Source organism: Caretta caretta, chromosome 1 (assembly GCF_965140235.1).
Source record: "Caretta caretta isolate rCarCar2 chromosome 1, rCarCar1.hap1, whole genome shotgun sequence".
In the NCBI taxonomy this organism is placed as follows: Eukaryota; Metazoa; Chordata; order Testudines; family Cheloniidae; genus Caretta; species Caretta caretta.
This window is the reverse complement of record NC_134206.1, coordinates 191,727,065-191,747,495: the sequence shown is the minus strand read 5'-3', so window position 1 is coordinate 191,747,495 and position 20,431 is coordinate 191,727,065. Positions and strand designations below refer to the sequence as shown.

The window sequence follows — 20,431 nt, the reverse complement described above, 5'->3', positions numbered from 1 at the left end:
TCCAATCAAAGGCTCAGGGTGCATGCACACCTGAACCGGACCATCCACAGAAGGACACATTTTGAAAAACTCCAGTTACTGCACAAGGAGAGTAACCGCTCCTCTTTTATTACTTGCTGTTTATTGTGATTCGGAAAGGATCTATTCTGTTATTCTCAACTCAGTATTCAGGGCTTTTACTGTGCAGTCCTCATTACCATTAATGGAAATTCTAAGCTGGAAGTGCTAGAAAACAAACTGTGTCTGATATAGTAAGCGTTGAGTCTGCCTTGAGATTCACAATACAGCCAAATGTGAGATGTGATGCCTGCGTAAGGCAGGTCACAGCGCAACATGGAACAGACAGGGAGCCAGTACAACATTTTATAAGCCTTCTAATGGCACTTTTTTTCTCTTTTCAAGAGATTGTTTTAGCAATAATGCCTGGATAGAGTTAATGGACAGCCTCTCAGCCAGTCAGGAATCCCTAAGAAATACCCTGCACCATGACATCAGTTGCTTAATTGTATAGCTAATACGGCACTGTGTATAACAAGTAGAAAATACATTCCTGTACATAGTGGTGGGTTTGGTCTAAAACGCCCTACCCTGGTAGCCAGTGTTGATCCTGCTGGGAAAGTGTAAAGTGAATTATACTGACACTGAGGTAGGTGACTTGTTGAGTCTTTACTTTACCTGGTACAGTGGGTTTGGAGATGGCTCCCTGGAGAGAGATGACCTAATGTGTGGGCTGAGCAGCTCTGAGTGAGGAACTTTAGAAGCTTCCAAGGCTGAGAAGACTTAAGCTACTCCTATTATTTTCTTTGTTAATAAAGCTAGACCCCATGTAAATAGGGTGTGGACTATGTTTTCAGAGCAATTTGGGAAACGTAAAAGTAGCGTCAGGAGCTTTTTGTTTTTAAGACACACTGCAAAATGGGTGTCAAAAGAGAAGAAGAGGTAGGTCCTGAAATGGGTCAGGGAACAATAAGAACTACAGCAGCAGATCTTTCTGCAGCTTATAGCAGCAGGCCTGGGCGGCAGCACACCAGAAACAGCAAAGACTATTCCTGGAGCGGATGTTCTTGAGGATTGTCAAACTAGAGACACTGCTCAGATTAGCATTGGGTATTGATCTTTACCTGTCCAAGATGATAACTTATAGGTTTATGTAGTCATCTTCACTGACTCGCAGCCATCTGCTGCAGCAGCATAGCGCCCCTCCGTGGGGAGCAAGGGAAGAGGATTCCTAGGCTGTCTGTTTGGTTTTTAACAAGAGAAGCACATGCTGCATATCAGACCCTGAGCAAGATGCTGCGATCCTGGACTTCCTGGGGACCTTGGAAGAAAAATACCAGAATGTTGTTTCAGGGTGAGCCCTTTTCTTTTGCCCAGCAGTTGGACAACTGGGCTGTGCATTGGCTCAAGCCAAAGGAATGAACTGCAGGAGAACAGATGCCTGAATTATTTTAGAATAGTATTTTAATAGTCTGCTTTGGAGGATGCAGATAAGGGTATGCCAGCACCAACTATCTAAGCTGGCAAGAGGCTTTCTCATGGAGGCTAAACTGTTGGGTAAACCACAAGGGCTATGACTGCAACCCTGACCTGCAGCATCATCCAAGGATCTGCTTAAGGAACATTTGGGGAGAAAACTAAAAGAGGTTGGGCAGTATGAAGAGGCAGCTCAAAAAGAACATTTGTTCAGTGTCTAAGAGGGACCCTTCCTGCATTGTGTGTATTTTGCCTGTGGGCAATGGGGAGTGTAAATAAATCAACGACTGTCCAATGAGGCAGTGTGACTTTAAAGAAATGCTAAGGTCAAAACCAAAAAGGACGCTCATCCAGACTCTAGGTAGGAGCCAGCAGCCCTTCCTATGGTCTGTTATTTGTGTGAGGAAAATAGGGCATGCAAAAAATGGTGTCCCTTTGTAGAATGTGACAATGGGGGCAACAAGTGGTCTTGCTGAGACTGTGAGCGCTGAGACTTCAGTGTGTGTACTGCTTGTAATAACCAGCTCAGTGGACTCAGGGTGCACCCAACCATTGGTGTGGGAGTGCTGAATGCAGCCTGAGCTACTTAGGTTACCAGCAGCTATAGAAACTCAAGACACATCCTTCATTGGTAATTGCCTTGACAATGGAGAGATTAGGGGGGACCTTTCTGAACTCACATGCAGCTCTGGCCAATTGTGAAGTGAGACTGTGGTTACATTTTTAGTCTCACCTGGGCACTGAGGTTACATTTTTAGTCCCTCACAGTGAGAGGAAACCAGAGCTTGTGCCCTGGGCCTGGTGGGGTGGAGGTGCATGTAAAAGAGTCAAATGAGGCAAGTAGCTCCTTTCCCCCACTTGAATATAAAGCAGGTGTGATGTCTGTCTGGAGGGCAAGGGTTTAGGATGTAGGCTGAGCAGTCCTGAGCGAGGAACCCTAGGAATAGCCACGTCTGAAGAAAAGATGTGAGCTGATCTTTAATATCTTGCATTTTTTCTTGGTTAATAATGCCAAAACCCAGGAAGCAAAGTGAGGGGAAGGAAGCTTGTACTTGTAAAGAGTGTGAGCTGTATTTGGAAAGGAAGCTGGGAAAGACTACTGCTTGCAATTTCTAACTGGTGATCTATGTAACAACAAAGTGTACCCACTTTTGACCTCAAAAACAAAGAGGAGCAACAATCTGGTTTACTCTCAAACTCAGCAAACACGATATGAAATCTCGGGGGAGGGGGGAGAAAATATGCCAAACAGCAAGGCAAATTTTTATTTTAAGAACAAAGCTGCTAATTTTACCAGAGGGATGCTTTAAGCCAGGCATAAATAGCTGTAACTGCAAAGATTCTAGTCCTTAAGGTCCAGGGATAATTAAAGTAAACACAATGGCTCTACTTCTCCTCAGTGTGACATTTATTTACTGGTCTCCTGTTGGGAAGCACGTACACTCATGATTCCATTTGCTATAGAAGATAAAACTAAAATTGCTTCACATGCACTCTCTTTTTCTAAGGTCGGAGATAACTATGTTGTCCTGAGCGTTAGTCTAGAATTTCAGTGCTTGAAGTCACAAAGTCATCTGCATTCAAAGCAATGTAGTGAAGGTGTCGTTTTACTTTTTGTAAGAGAAAAAGGAATTATAGATGCCTGTTTTTAAGTGTGAAAGTATAAAGGATATTTCCAAATTTAGAAATAGGGAATTAGGTTACATTGATTAGGGGAAAAAACAGAACATGGAATCCAGGAGGTGGCATACGGGATTTCTCTACCCAGCAGCAATAAGCTGTCCTTTACACAGAAGTAATGCTTCATTCTCCTGGTGCTTATGGCACCTGAAATTACAAATTAAGTTCTCTCTCTCTCACTGGATAGCTGGCACACCTATACTAGAGATTTGTACAACAGGGACTGAAGTTCCTTTGCTATTTATATATTTATTTCTAGACATGATGTGCTGTAACAAAGTTCCTTGAATAGTGACAAAATCTATTTTACTGACAGAAAACCATGGTTTTCTGTGCTTATGGGCACAACACAAGAGTTAATTCCAGCTGTTAACACAGTGGGCCCGTCTACTTAAAGCTGACTGCAGCAGGGCATTGTGTAGAAAGCACAATCTGGCATCTCACGGTTGAATTTGTCGCTGTATTTTTACTTATTTGGGGGAAGGGGTGTCACATGTCAGCAAATACGGACCTCCAGCCATATACAATGCAAGAATGAGTAGCACTGAGAATTTTCTCCATGCCAGTGGATGGATAACCATTTGAAAATGTAGCAGTTGGGGAGTGGAGGTGAGGACAAAACAAAAAGAGCCTAAAAAAAAAACAACAACCAAAAAAAAAACGGGGGAAATGTTCTTTGCTCTGTTTCCCTGAGCAAACATGCAATTTCCATGATTTCTTTTTAATGACTCTGTTCTGAAGCTGGTAGGTACTGATTTATGAAAAGCTGTAAAAGATCAGGTGGAACCCTGCAGGACGTCGTTTGCAGCTGCATGGATTGCAACCCATCTAATTTGTCTAGCTAAGTGTGAGCTCATGGCACACATCACCCAGCCCATAAATTTCATGTTCAGACCTTCTGTCTAGGGGCTGGGTCAGGGGGAGAAAAATGCCGATGTGTGCAGATGCTCTGAAAGCCCAGCATTCCCTTGGTGCATGGGAGGAGACATCACAGACTCTTCACAGTGAGAGACAAATTCCTGTTCATTGATAAACTGTCCAGATGTCCTCTCTGAGGAGGAAAGTAACTAATTTTTGCTTGGAATCCTACAAGGAGAAAAATGATACTTTACAGTGCTGGTTAGTCTGAGGTCACTTACATAAAAATTAGGTCATATTTTTTGTCCTGGTGATACTTTGATCCAAGTAATAAACATAAAAGCTCTGTTGGGCCACTCTAATCCCTAATCCTAGGGTCCTGTTCTATTTCAGCTTGTTTATGCTCACTCTTTCTTTAAGCAATTGTTGAGTCAGGTCCTGTTTTATTAGAGTTCAGATGAAAAAGGAAAAGTAACACACTACGTTGAATAGAGAAAAACTTTCTCCGTGCTTTATCACTAAGCACACTTCATAAATACCCATAATAAATGTCTTGGGATTCCAGATGTTATACTCAGAAAACCAGAAATAAAAAGTGACTCTTCATGGGACAAACAGTAGTTAGCTAGGTGTAGACCATATGGCTACTGGGTACACCCTGGATCTGCTTGCCAAACTTGGGCGTCTAAAACTTCACTTACATAGGTGCCTAAGGGCTGCTTTTGGCATGACAGTGGGAGTGTATGTGCTTAGCTTTAAAGGGCCATGTCTGCAAATTGTTTCTTTAACCCCCTGGCCATGTTTCCCTTGTTGCTCTTCTCCCGTCCCACCAGGCTTGTTGTACTGTTTTCCAGTGTCTTCTATCACTATTATTCTCTGAGTGGTATGGTGCGTGATGGTAGATAGTCAGGAAATGTCTTTCCCATCTAAGATTGTTCTCAGGGCCCAAATCTTCAGCTGGTGTAAAATGTCACAGTGCCATTGGAGGTGCAATGATTGACATCAACGGAGGATCAGGCTCCAGATATCTCCCAAGCCCATTTCTCCAGACAACAACCAATTGTTCGACTGCTCAGCCTGTAAAGAGAGGATTGCCAGGCAAAACATAATGCCCATGCTAAGAAGATATGTAGGTTTCTGATCAACTGAGTTGCTGCTCTTGAATCTGGTTAAGAATTGAACGTGAGGCTGCAACAACAATTGCTGAAAGGCTGATTATCAAGGCCTTTCCAATTTCTAAGGCAGCGTGTTCTGAAACACTGGTCTCCTACCGTACATGACAGTACACTGTGCACAGTCTGGGTAATTGTATAGGTCGTGATATGTGTATTTTTGCTACAGCAGTCAAGCAGCCAGCCACAACTTCTAAAGCCTGCGTTCTAAAAGCCTTTTATAATGTATAAGAGGAATCGATTTATCAAACTAATGCTAGGCAAAACCTCAAAGATGGAAGGTTTGGTTTGGACATGTAGCCAAAAGTCAAAGTGGCTTATTTGAACTTAGCCAAACTTCTTTAGTTTAAAAATTGAGGTCAGAATTGCATGCGTAAGAATTCTGGTATTTCCTCGTCCCCACCAGGGTCAGACGTACCACATGAACATGCTTCTTTAGTACTTCTGATCCTGATGAAACTTAAAAGGGCAAAAGAATGTGAAAATAATTAAGGCTGGGATTTTCAAACCCTAAAGAATTATGCACCCAGCTCCCATTGAAATCCACTGGAATTTGAGTACTTAACTCCATTTGGGGTCCCTTCATAAATTCTGCCTTAAAAGTTTTTCCAAACCTCAGATTCTGTTCAAGTTTGGGAGAATAGTCCTTGGTGGTAGGTCTTTTGAACCCAAATCAGTTCTCCCATTACAAATATTAATGAACCACATACCCAGCTGCAACATGGCATAATCATTTAACTTTAAATCATGGCATTTGAAGCGTGATCTTTAACCACTCTCCTTCGCTCCTGATTCCTGGTGAAGAAATTCAGATAGCCACCTAAAGCTGGAATAATTAGGTTTAGTCCAGATGAACTGCCGAGGATTAGGGCCTGAGATGACAGGGAAGTCCCAACAGCTGTTTATGCCACTTGCCTGATGTGGGTGGGCCACCTCTGTAAATGCAGATGGTGCGGCCTGTCATCTGAGCACTCCTTTCCACTGTTCTTGGTGCTGGTGCAATGAACCTCTCTGCAATGTGCACAGAACGTGGCTCTTCTGCTGTCAGGCCCACCATGTAGCCCCTCACACAGAGCTTCAGTGCTGAGGATGGCTGTCTCCTGCCAAACACTAAACCAGCATATTGTCAGGCAGCCTCTCTTTGTTATTTAAGGATCTGTTTCAACATACTGTCCACAGCTCAGTGGAGCATATTAGGGTGGAACGAGCACTATTGCAGGGGTCCTGGTGCTCTTCCTGTTTTGCTGCGTGGTTAGATGCTGTGTAGCAAGAGACACATTAATTTTCACTGTCTTGTTTTGTGCTTAGTAAGTATCAAATGGTTTACATTGTTTGTTGCCTATCTACAATGATAGTGAAGGTGGGGATCAGTAATAAGAGATGTAGGAAAGCATTCACACTGATTTTTTGGGCCAAAACAAAACTGGGGTAATTCCAGTGGAACTTCCAGTAGGAGGAGCTCCTGGTATAGCCTTTTCTGGTGGGCAATAAAATTGAGTTCAGGTTACTTTTGTCCCTTAGTCTCCAGTCAGTTGCACAAAATGGCTTCAATTCAGCAAAGCACTGAAGCACATAATAGACCTCAATGAAAGTAAGCATGTGCTTCAAGTTAAGTGTGTGCTTTGTTGAATCAGGGCAGGCTCACAGTAGCTGTAGGGGAGGTCAAAATTGAAGAGAATACAGTAGACGGTCATTAGCAGCAACATATCGGTGCCCTTTTGCTATGTTGTTCCTAAGCAGTTGTTGCTGTTACGGGAGTGTTGACAATTCACTGGGTCCCAGGAAAGTGGTCCCAGGGGAAATGTTGCTCATAAGCGGCGATTGCTCTTACAAAGTGTTACTGCAAACAAGCATCTACCGTAGTGGCTCATATTCTTAAATACTATCACAGGTGGAAGAATCTGATATAATGTTAATTAGTGTCGCAGCTGGGAAATAATTAATATGGACACTAAGATGTCATGCCCACCAGAAAGAATACTGATCACATGGGTATTCAGAGGCTTTGTGTGCAGCTTAGAAAAAAGATAACAATGCAATGAGAAAAAACAACTCATGTCAATACAGGGGAGGCCAGACATTTGTCCACATCTGTGCACTAACATAAGACATTACAGTGTAGTAGCAAAGTTGGAAAAGAAGAGCCCCATCACCATGTCTGACTGCATTGGTAGATCATTATGAGAGCCTCAAGTATGGCCCTCCGTAATGCTACCAAATGCAGGGATACCTGTCATCCAGCTCTTCCTGGCAGTAGAGAAGTTGGCCCAAGAAAAGATATTACCTCACCTACCTTGTCACACTTCTTATGCTTATTTTCAATAGGACGTTTACTTCCCTGTTGCTATTAATCCAACAACAATCTGCTGTTAGAAATCATACAGACTGAAATTAAATTATAATGTAAAAAATTTGTATCACATACTGGTAATGCTTCCGTGAGTTAAAGCACCTGGATGAGCCGAGTAGTTGGAGCTCATAAACAAGATGATTACACAGTGTTCCTCAATGCTGCCAACTTGAACAAATGAGGCCACAGTGGTGGATAAATTCCACAGACGAACAGGAGAGCAGCTGGGAACTCCTGCTGGTGTTGGTGTTAAGTTTAGACACAAAGTGTATCTTATGCTTACTCCGGCTCTCTTACTTTCTTTTTATTCCAGGCCATCAAATCTTCTCCTGGACCAAAGCAACGTTGACATCTCAGCATTCCGCATGACAGGTGACTGGCTCAACGGGATTCGGACAGGACAGTGCAAGGACATCTTCACAGGCGTGGAATACAGTTCATGTGACACAATAGCCAAGATTTCCATAGAGTAAGTTAGTGCAATTTGTAGTGCCTATGGATATTTTTTATTTTAAACATGCACAAGTCACATTTTTGGACTAAGCTTTAACAAGAATAGCTTAAAAATACTCTCTTGTATTTAAAGGCCATTTTCAAGTGTAAATTCAAAATTTAGTTCTTATATATGTATAGAAAACAAACTGTTTTGCAGATGGCATGAGGACTGCAGCTTGCTCTGTGTAAGCAGACTCCTGTGCTCACACAGAGCCCAGTGGAGTCAGGAGAAGGTCTTTCCATGTGATGCCCCCACTCAGCCACCCCTCTACCCATGGGGCCCTGTGCCTCCATTCCTATTCAGCCCCTGCCCCAGTCTGTCATCCCCCACTAGCCCTTATGAGCCCCTGTCTGACCTCCCAGCAGCCCCATGATGTCTCCCCATATCCCCTGGCCCAAAAAGTGCTGTGAAGAAGGGAGGCTTTCTCTTTCCTAGCTGGCTGGGAGCTGCTGCTCTGTTCCATTGCCACAGCACCCTTTGGTGAGCAAAAGGCAGAACTGCAGTAACTTTCCAGCCCAAGTTATTTTCTGTTGAGTTTGCTCTGTTCTAGTGCCATCTTGCCCTCTGGTGGGCAAAAAGTGGAACTGCAGCAACTTTCTGGCAGAAGCTTTTTTCTGCGTAAAAAAATATAAATTTGCATGGCTCATTAATTATGTGCACACACGGTGGCACAGAATTCCCCCCGGAGTCAGTTACTGTACAAACAACCAGTATAAAGACAGTCACTGCTGTAGAGAGCTCAATATCTAGGATGTAAGCAATATATAACAGATGGTGAGACACATTATGATACCATTAGGAAGGCAAAATAACATTAGAAAGATGTGTTTTAGAGTCAATTCAATGACACAGTTGTCTCAATGGTAACAGTGTCCATGGACTTTTTGCTGCAGGTCTTCACTATGCTGGCTGGGTGACTGGCCAGAAGTCACCTTTCTGTCCCTGATTAGATGATCACTACATTTATAAGCAGGAGGAGAGCCTGAGGAAGTTACTGAGGGTTTTAACTCTCTCAGGAAGATGGTGGGAATGTTTAAAGGAGAGGTAGCATGAGATAAGCAAACCTAAGAGATTTTAGGACATTTTTAATCCAGTTCATCCCTGAGCACCTACTTAGGTGCAGTTCATGTTGCCATCGATGTAAAGGAAGGCATAGTTAGGACTTTAAATTTGACCCCGCTATTTGTTGTACTTATGCATGAATGTGGACAAACAGAAATGTCAGATCATTTGTTGGTTGCAACCAAGCTTCCCTTAAACAATTTGTCATCCTCTTGTTCAAATCATCTGATGTGCATATGTAACACCAACAGAGCCCAGTCGTTGGCAGTTGGGATTGAACTGGGGACCTCTGGAGCTTAGCGCATGAGCCTCTACAGCATGAGCTAAAAGCCAACTCGCTGTCAGCTAAGGCTGTAGAGCAGACTCATTTTATCTCTCTCTCTCTAAGTGGTCTCGGTGCCACTAATTGGGACAGAACACAACACCCAATACTCATTAATATTAATAAGCCATGCACACATGCATTGAGAAAAGAATATTTTTCATTATTCCCAAACTGTTACAAATGCTACAATCCTTCTAATCTACCTTAAATTCCATTTATATAGAGCAGGGAAAGAACTGGTTCAAATTGGTGCTTTGAATGAGCCCTGATTTCCTCCTGCATCTCGAGGAACAAGCTGGAGGAGTTGGTGTTACAAATTCATGTATCCAGCTGGAATGAATTAGTTTGTTTAAATTTAAATGTGTACCATCTTTATTCCTGCAGTACAGAGTGTTGTGGTAATAGTCTCTCTGCACCTGGGAACATGTCAGGTATGGTTATGAAGATACTGTGCCAGAGAGAATATTGACTTCTTAATGGTATACATTGGTGGCAACTAAGTGATGGGGAACAAGTAACCAATAGCTGCAGTATGGAAATTAAAACACATAAATACAGCCAATTAGCATGTTGTTGCAATTGTAAAAAAAAAAAAAAAAAAAAAAAAAAAAAGTTGATAATGGCAAAGACCCCCTGGGAACATTGCAGAAACCCACTAGTAATGGCCAGTTTCCTGTGGACTAATAGCTAATTAGCCTCACTGCAAAAGTGTGAAGTCACATTTCCACCGTGCCCAACAAAGGGATTAGATAGTCTGGAGAAACCGAAGGCAAAGACACAGCAGGGCCTGTGAATGTGACCATGTAGCTATACATTTCAGCATCAACCCCAGAGCTGTGGAAGCCAAACTGCTAAAAGGGCTCAGTGTGCAAGATGGCAGGCCTGATTCAGGGAAAAAAATCAGGCCGGATGGTCACAGCATGAAATGCTGCTTCAGCAGGGAAAAGACCCCAGGAATCTCAATAGTCGACTCAGGTCCACAATCAGCACTTGTCTCATCTTTTGGGTGGGTATTTTCTGGTGCTAAACAAAGCAGAACACAGCTCGGTGAGATCTTCTCCTATTGTGCTATTTTTTGAGAGAGAGAGAGAGACATTCTCACTGGTTTCTGTTCTCATACAATCTCCAATCTAGCAATAGGGAAAAGGCAGTATGAAACACAGAGGTAGAGGACATCACATTTATCAACCCTGTGTTCTCTTTCTTTCAGTGATATGAAGAAGGTTGGTGTTACAGTTGTTGGTCCTCAGAAGAAGATTATTAGCAGCATTAAAGCGCTAGAAAATCATACAAAGAATAGCCCTGTTCCTGTGTAAGGTACCAAAATGATGTTGCTCAGGTCAAAGAAAGAGAGAAGTTGCTTCAAAGGGCAAATAGTGATGGCTGAGAAAACTGCACGAATTAAAGGAGCTCTCACAACACTGTTGGGAACATTGTTGGTAACTTCAAGCCCACTAAAAAACTCAAATATTGAGTATCAATGCCTTAAAAATAGGAACAAAAATTTTTAATCCTAAAGGGTGGGTGCTTTCTTTTCCCCTTCAAGTAACTAACTGATAATACAGATAATAATTTTGAAAAGAAAAAAATATGTAAACATCCTTCCAAGTAAAACATTGAAACTGAACCCTAGAGCCATTTGAACATTAACTGACTGAATATCATGAAAAACCACGGACATAAAGGCTGTGTGTTTGATCGACAGCATCAACAAGAAAGGCTTGCAGTATTTTTATACACAGAAGAAATCTGTAACAGGTATTTTATTTCTTTAAAGGCAAGCAAAATTGAGGGATCATACCTCAAACTTATCTGGCCATACAATAATGTCACTGTAATCCTCTGTTTCAACTGTGGAAAGGAATACAGAAATAAAGTTTGTAGTGACTTTGAGTTAGTTCACAAATGATTTTTGCCATTACGTTAGCTTCCCTAAATGTTTCCATTTAAAAAACAAAAAAAAGTCTTAATTTGTTTTTAAAAAGGCATATTTATTTCCTTTTATTCTTTATTGTTTATATTTATGCTTAAATATCTTAACTTAGATTTATTACTGCCATGTGCCAAATGCAGTCAGACTTCACTTATCAGAATTGATGGTTTAACCTGAGAAAATTGTATGATGTGTTACTTACTAAATTTTGTTGTATATTCATACTGCCCTGTTTGAAATCCAAGAAAGAAAAGCTTTATTCCAGCTCTTGCTCTGAACAATCCATCTGGAGTTACAGACATTCCATCTATGTCATATCTCTGTTCACAGTAATGTGTTATACTTCTAACCTAGAGTAAATATACTAGCAGAACTGTGTGTGTGCAACATACGAATTGTTCCATGGATCAATATCCAGCCTGGTTAAGCATGTTAGTTTCCTTTACCTCCCAAAGACCTGATTTCACCATCCTTGCACATGATGAGTAAGTAGCACCTTATTCAGATTGATTTCAGTGGAGCTATTTGCAGAGTGAGGTGCTAGAACCCAATATAAGGGAGGCAGATTTGAACCCTAATTTAGTGGGACTGCTTCTTTAGCTTACGTGGTAAAGGTTTGAGTCTGAGTATGGAGCTGAAGGTCAGGGATTCTATTCCTGATTGCCACATGTGCAAAATTAGCAGGAAGTCATGACATATATATATATATATATATATATATATATATATATATATATATATATATATATATATATATATATATATACATAGTCCCTGATCATTACACTAGGATGTGACTTAGTGCTGCACATCTTGGACTGGAATCCTGCCCTCCTTAAACTTCCGCCTCTTCTGCAGAATGGATTCCACTGAATAACACTGAGTTCCTGTGAAAACAAACAAAAGACAAGACAAATGCATTTTGAAGGATCCAGGGCTGTAGTATGTAGTACAGATTACTATTAAGGCTACAATTTAGTCACAGGTATTTTTAGTAAAAGTCATGTATGGTCACGGGCAGTAAACCCCTGACTAAATCTTGGGGTGGGGGTTTGGCCATGGAGTGTCGCGGGTGCTCATGGGAGGGGACTGGGGGGGCGCCATGTGGTGGCATGCAGGTGGTGGCAGGTGGTGGCTCGCAGCCCAGGACCCCTGCTGGTGCTGGGGTTGGGGGGGTGGCAGGTCTCACAGGCTCCATTCGTGGCTCCCCTGAAGCAGCGACATGTCCATCCTTCAGCTCCTAGCTCCTCACGCTGTCCCCAGGCACCAGCTCCACAGCTCCCCTTGGCCAGGAACCATGACTTCTGTGACAAACTCACAGCCTTAATTGCTATGTATCTAGTTGAGTCTGCTGCCGTGAATGCAAAATCAATTGCAGGTTCTTCTGAAGTACACAGAAGCATTAGGCTGAATTCCTAGAATTCTTTAGGCTGAATCTGCATCTAAATTATTCTTCCTGGATCCAAAACGTGAACAATGTAAAACGAACACATTTATCACTCACTGATAAATAGAGACGGAATTATAGATCGCCTTTTTAGTAAATCGTGGCAAGTGAACATGCTCAGAAGAATCTGATTTGAAATATGCTCAGTTGATAATGTCTATTAATATGATTTGACAAAAATTTGAACCAACAATATTGAAAAGTGCAGAAAATTAAAATTAGACCACAAACAATCTTTGTGATTTTCTATTCAGTGTGTTCCCTTGTTAGACCAGGATTCTGCAGCAAAATATGATGGATGACTCAATATTAGGGTGGCCATCTTTTCAAACTGCAAAAATGGGACACATGCAGGAGTCCCGCCCTTGCTCCTCCTCTTCCTCCCTGAGGCCTCGCCCCCTGACCAGGCTGGAAGTTGGAGCTGGGCAGTGGTAAGAGCTGCCCAAAAAGCCCAGACTGCTGTGAGGAGCTCCAGGCCCCTCACCAGTCCTGGGGGAAGCGGGATGCACAAGAGCAGCCCCCAGCCTGTGTTCACACACCCCGGGGCTCACTGCCAAGGGCAGACGAAGAGTCTGGGACTGCAGGGCCCCACACAGTGACCTGGATTCCCTGGGCAGCTTTTCCTACTGCCAGGCTCCAGCTTCTGGCCTGGCCAGGGGGTGGAGCCGGAGCCCAGGGTGGATCCTTGTGGTAAGGCAGAGCTAAACCCATCTCAGGAAGAGGCTGGCACTGCCCTTAGGCCTCAGGCAGGCACATAGTGATGCTGCAGGGAATCTGGGACAAATGCTGTCCCCGAGTCATTGGGACTGGGACTGGGACTTGAAATGTACATTTCGGGACTGTCCTGCCCAATTAGGGATGGGTGGTCCAATATAAGATCCAATATAAGAAAGCATGAATGCCAATTTCAGCTCTCTTAGTGTGTTCAGAATTGTTCTTCTCTTCAACTTTGGGCTTAAGAGTCAAAATTCAGACATTGTTAATCAATTTAAATCACCAAGCTCCAGTGAGGACACAAGTATAGGAGGAATCTTTTCACAAGGTTTTTCTATAGATGTTCCTCTCAGTCTTCATTCAGACATCTTTAGGGGAGGAAATTTTTAAATGCTTCTCAAAACAAGAAAAATGTTTCAAATTGAGATCTTACACCTAACACCACCCTTAATATTCTCTTGTCATCCTCTGTGGACACTGTTCTGAGCATGCTCAGCATAAGTGCATCATACTGATTCTTGGTAAGAAGGGAAATCATTTTTGTTTGTTTGTTTGTTTGTTTTTTGCTTGCAGTTATGAGTAGAGTGGTTTTAAGCAAGTTTAGCATCCTCTACCCTTCAAAATTGTACATGTACTCTAAGTGGCCTCTTATTGAAAACATCCCACACTCCCCTCCCCCCTGTACATATGTAAACATAACAGTGTACAATTCTTAAATGTGGAGTAGCGGTACTAGAATTCTTGTGGCCATCTTCCTGTACAGGATCTGCATTGGTTATTTACATCAAACAAAACGCAAACTATTCACAACATTATGTACCATATTATTGGTTTTGTATCTTTAAATATAGTTTACATATATAATTTATTTCTGTTAACATATCTAGTTTTGTGCTGTACTTAGCATTCAATAAGCAATGTATAGATGTGATTTGATTGGTAATATGTACTTATTTTAACTTGTAATTCAAAGCATTACTTACTCATTTAGTTTATATGTTGTGCAATTATAGATGGCCTCTTACTAATGTAAAATTATTTGTAGTGGAAACATTTATATTTTTATAATAAACATAATGAAAGTATTTTTTACATATTGGAATGCCCAGGTGCTTATTTTGAGGCGAAGTAAATCTATTTGATTGAAAAAAACCTAACTGGCTTGATTAAATTTGAATTAAATATAATGCATTACCTGTGGCTAAATTCTCAACTTCAATGCACAGCTGGAGTTAAAGTTAGCTGCTATTAGGAACACCTATTAAAAAAGCAATATTTAAAGTCAACACGCTGGCCAGATCCATTGGTGCTCTGCCAAGTTACATTAGTGTGAAGATGTGATTCACTCTGTGCGTATGGGAAGACTGTTTCTGTCACAAACTGCCTATAAGGTGTTGAGAAAGTTGTTGTTTATATTAGGTAAGCCAAGTAACTCCAAACTTCTACTTTTGTTTCAAGGGGACTGGACCTCCACAGGTCTTGTTAGAATGCTTAAGTACTATAAAATGATGTTCTTGTCAACAAAATAAGACAAAGCCCATTAGTTACTGTAACTTTTCCCCATGATCATTTTTTGCCTCTGGATTGTAAACAAAGCATCTTCTAATGATCTCTCCTCTTTGGGGGGGGGTGAGAGGCAGTGATTTTTCCCCCCGTTTACAGTACCAAAGCAAAAGGATTGTTTTTATGTGCTTCACTGAGGCATGAATCATTTGAAAATACCAATGTACACTGCCTAGCTTTGCCTCTTGAGAGCTGTCTTCCTAGAAGAATGTGAATGTTTCAGAATGTTCTGCTTCTCCAGTTAACATTACTAAGGATGAGTAAAGAATTAGTATCCATTTGTATTACAAATGAGGAGCACATGCTTGTTTTTAATTCACTTTGGTTTTAACCATACAAAGTCATGTATTATAGAGCTGTTTCTGGAGTAAGTCTATGTGGGCAAACTTGGCAAGTGTTATCTGTTAAGTGATATTACTTGAAAGAGGAGCCATTTAACACCACAGAACAGAAACAAGGAGGCAATAATTCAAATCTGCAGCAAAACCTAGTGCCTCTTTATAGCATCTGTATGCTACCTACTATGCTGCAGTGGGTGCATATGACGCAAATCTAAATTCCAGTGCGGGATTTGAACAGTATGCTTGAATGGTGTGGAAACCAAGTCAACCTATGGAACTCTACCAAAGGGTGTTGTGAAGGCCAAGACTATAACAGGGTTTAAAAAAGAACTAGATAAATTCATGGAGGGATAGGTCCATCAATGGCTATTAGCCAAGATGGGCAGGGATGGTGTCCCGAGCCTCTGTTTGCCAGAAGCTGGAAATGGACAACTGGGGATGGATCACTTGGTCATTGCCCGTTCTGTTCATTCCCTCTGGGGCACCTGACATTGGCTGCTGTCGGCAGACAGGATACTGGGCTAGATGGACCTTTGGTCTGACCCAGTATGGCCGTTCTTCTGTTCTTAAGATACTAGATTGGTCTAATCTGTATAGTGTGCAAGCTATTTACTCTGTGAACAGAATTCTCTTAGCCGTAATACTTATGATTTGGTTTTGTCCTGTGGTGTTTTGGCACATTGACCTAACAGTATTGAGGAGATTTGGATAATAATCTGTTATAACTATTTTATTCATTGTAAAAGAATATTAGTGTTCATGGAAGGTTCTAGACTGTCAGCACTGGCACAGAATAGATATATGAGCAGCAGCAATGGAAGCAAACTCCATCCTACCTACCTCAGTCCGCAACTCAAAGCTGGCAGTATAAATGCTAACAGTCTGTTCATTATCCACGGGTACAGTTTTAAAAGTGCCTAAGTGACTTATAGGCTTATGTCCCATTTTCAAAGGGGATTTTGGCACCTAAGCCTTTTATTTGAAAGCCTTAGTGAGATGTAGGCTGCGATGGCATTTCTGAAAATGGGAGTCACATGCGTAAGTCACTAATGTGCTTAATAACATTTTATCCTATATCTGTTTATCCATCTTATTGAAATCGCCAGTGAGATACCAATCAGTGCCAATGGAAGAAGGGCTTTGAACATCCATCCACAAGGAATGGACCTGAGATCCCGATTCATTCAATATGTGGTTTGTCATTAAGAAGCCTTCAGAAGGTAACAATAACTCATCATTTTTTGATCTGGCTAGTAGCCTAGTTGTTTTATCGTGGTCACACAAAGTATCTTCCATTTTGAAAGATTCAACCTGATTGATGGATATTACTGATATATTCAGGTGGGAAACACTGCTGGGACTGGTAATATCTCTCAGAACAGAAGAAAGTCTTGAAGTGCACCTATTGGATAGCCACTGAACCACACAGCCACTCAGGAAATCATAATCATATTTGGCTGGCCTGAACTTTTAAAAGTTTCCATTTTACTGTGTGTGAGCTCATGTTGCACAAGTAAAATGCCTATGATACATGCACATCTTCGGCAATGCAAAACCATCTGTGCACTTACTTGGCCCCAAATTCTCATATTCCATGTTGTGTCACATTTTCAAATTGAATAGGAGTCCCAGGGGCAGAGATTACATCATTAAAATAAGGTCAGATAGTTACTTTTATCTAAAGTCAGTGGTCACCACTCAACCCAAATTAGATGCAAGCATTCTTCAATGCTGTCAAATCACCACATCTCCAAAGGCTGTCCTCAAACTGTCTGAGATGCAAGAAAATTAACATACAGTGTCAGGCTGTTGCTTCAAGTGTCATCTTCAAGAATTCCTGTTCCAGACAGGATAGAAAGAAAAGATTGTCTATAAATCCATTACAAATCCTGCCCCCTTCAAACGATATAGTCAAATAACATATAGCCAATTTATTCCAAAAGGAGCTGAAATCAATATCTACAGACTATGTAATCTAAGATAGAGTCCCCAGTGTGTTACTTCTAAATAATCAGCAGTTATAAATGTTTTTGCATCCCCTAATTATTTGAAGATACAGTGTGAGGTCTTAATCCCTACTCTTGACCCTGTTGGACCTGATGAAAGGACTAGAACGGGGTAAAGGGGCTCTAAAAAGCCCCAGATCTAGTTGGGGAAGGATCCTCCCCCCTTAGTACAGGCACTATGGAAGACAACTGTGAGACTTCCTTTCAGGGACCCCCTCCCAAGAGCTGGGGTAGGGGGTGGAGGCAGGATGGGTGGTGTGTTGGGGTAGGGATGCAGCATGCAGTGCAGTGACGATTCTGGGCAGTGCTGCAGCTCATAGGGCAGCCTGGGGCGACCCTGCTGTAACATAGGCAGGCCTTTCAATGTCTGTGACACCAGGGGCCTCCTCAGCGTCCAGAGCAGCCCAGGATGGGGAGGGCACAAATGTGGCTTAATATCACATACTCCCCGTTCTGGGCTGCAGGGTCTGTGCTATGCCTCTAAAAGGCTTACCAAAGAAATCCCACCCCTATTATTTATATGTCTGGTATTTAGACAAGTTGTCAGGCAATTTCTTGCTTAGTTTGCACATATAGGTACTGTGACTCTAATCAGATAAGTGTGTAGCCCATTAGTCATTTGTGCACGCAGTTAGCCAATCTGAGAAGCAGTCAGTCATGGTAATTGTTAGAGCTGGTTGGAAATTTCCCAATGGAATATTTTTCCATGCCACATCAATTTGACAAATCTTCCAATGGAACCCTGACTACCAGGCAGGTTTAGAAATTTACCTGCCTGGTTTCTTGCCAGCCAAATGCTGCCCACTTGGCAGGCTGCCTTGAAATCTGGTCTCCAGGGCTTCCAGGGTCTGCGGTTCCAGGCCAGCCTACCTGCTGCACTGCATTAGAACCTGTAGCTTCCAGGCTCCCTATCCAGGAGCTGGGTGCTGAGAAGCCCTGGAGCCACAGAGTCTGGGGCCTTGGAGCTTGGGTTTCCAGGGGGGAATTCATTTTGAAATTTGCTTAATGAAATGTTCTGATTGGTTCGAAACAAATCCAGAAAAAATTCTCCATCTGCAAGAAATTATGAAGTTCTGACTTTTAGTTCCAAAACTGAACAATTTTTTTTCAAAATTTTGGACCTTCCCACAGAAGAGAAAGTCCAACTTTTTAACCAGCTCTAGTAATTTGTAAGCAGAGCTCCTGTGATCCACCCATCATTCATCCTCTGCCTGCTTTCTCTTTTTTTCCTGTGTACTCCAGCGAGGTGGAATTTGTAATCATGACTTATTCTCGATCTCCATTCTATTTGCATATGTCTTATTTGACTCTGGACTTATGGAAGAAGCTATGGTATGTTCCTATCCCCTACAAGTACTTCACTCTCTCAAATCTATGTCTTAACAGCACTTCATTGTAAATCAAGTAAAACAAAAAGCAAAAATTCTGTGTGAAAACATTTTGGCTAAGTGTCCTCTTCAGTGCTGTATACAAACATTTCAGCTTAGCAAGCAAGTAATCACTGGAGAAAGCATTTACCTATGTACGTTTGGCAAGATCATTGTATTCCTTGGGTTTTACTTAGGCTGAGTTACTTGCAGTCATCACTATTTGTACAAATTTCATCTTGGACAGGGAGCTCTTGTAGAGCTAATTGAGATTCAGTGCTCTGGCTCACTTGAAATCTTGCCGTGCACATTGCCAGTGAGTTCCTATCTACATGTGGGCGGTGGGGGGAGTTATTTCTTTTCAATCAAGTTAGCCCAGTGTTGTTAGAAAGCCCCTTAACACTAGCACAGATACAGTTTGACACATCTTCGGTCAAGTGAGCTGCTAGTATTGCAGCCTTGATGGAGATCTATGCTGGTATTAAGGGGGCTTTTGTATCCTGTTAACCTAACTGCAAAACACCATTTCCCCCCATTTTAGACAGAAGTTTCAGTGCTGTAGAATGAACATCACTAGAGTTTTAATCTATTTTAGGTAGTCGCAGAGTCCCATTTACCAAATTATCTGAGCACCTCACAATCTTCAATGTATTTATCCTCACAACACCTTTGTACGTACTATTATCCCCATTTTACAGATGGGAAATCAAGGTACTGCGTGACATGCTCAGCATCACACTGGACGTCTGTGGCAGAGCAGGAAATTGAGCTCAGGTCTTCCGAGGCCTATGCTAGTGCACTAACCACTGTACCATCCTTCTTCTCCGCCAGCCGTTCTCTTTAAGGATATTCGCTGTATTGGTTACAAGTAGTTTTCCCAGCAGTGTCAATAAACTATATTAAAAGGTGACACAAAGCAACAAAGCAGGAGTATTAGTGATGGCTCAACCTAAGGAAATATGGTGGTGTCACTTCACATAAGAATCTCAAAGGGCAGATGTGTCCCAAGCCTCTTCTTGAGCAATCAGGCTGCCTGTGTGATGAAAAGAGACCCTCTCTTTTGATGATCCGGTTCCGGTCAGGCCAGAACAGTAAGAATACCTCTTCTCTGGATGATCTGGCACCTGCATGTCTTTTCCAATCCAAAACTGGGAACAGGAGAGGTGGGAATGTGAGTGTGAATTTAACAATTCTTTATTAAAACTGTTCAGTTTTAGGGAGGCAGAACACGCAGCTGAGGTTTTATAATCTGGACTAGGTCACTCATCACTTATGCCATGTGTAGAGTGTATATAAGTTCGAAGCAACAAATCATGGTTTCAGAAACAATGACTGGCGGTGACAGCAACCATTAATGAGATCTCAGGCATTCTTGGATATTACCTCACCGTGGGTGCACAATTCATATGCATTGCTAATGTACTTATAATTATGTATTGTTCATGAAATAAATGGTGCCATAACATGTATAAAGGCTGTGCCTCTATCCACAAATTGAACTCACATTAGCATCAATGAGAAATCCATGTCTACCTAGAAAGCAGCATATGACAAGGAATTCAGCCAGGGTGAAATTCACCGCAAGCTCTATGCATCGCTTAAACCCTGAAGTGTTGCATGGGCACTGGCCTGGCCTTCTGACTT

At 42.0% G+C, this 20,431-nt stretch overlaps 1 protein-coding gene across 3 annotated transcripts in view; it reads left to right on the top strand.

The window, feature by feature from the left end:
* The window catches only part of EPHA3 (EPH receptor A3), a 311,971-nt gene extending 297,359 nt beyond the window's left edge, over positions 1-14,612 (top strand). For 2 of the 3 annotated variants that reach the window (XM_075118146.1, XM_075118145.1), the window contains exons 16-17: positions 7,847-8,002; positions 10,627-14,612. In XM_075118146.1, the coding sequence (XP_074974247.1) occupies positions 7,847-8,002; positions 10,627-10,732 (262 nt within the window). In that variant the 3' untranslated portion in view covers positions 10,733-14,612. Of the gene's footprint in view, positions 1-7,846; positions 8,007-10,626 lie in introns of those variants that run through there. The other variant, XM_075118150.1, reaches the window with a different exon arrangement.
* Positions 14,613-20,431: the final 5,819 nt, after the last annotated feature.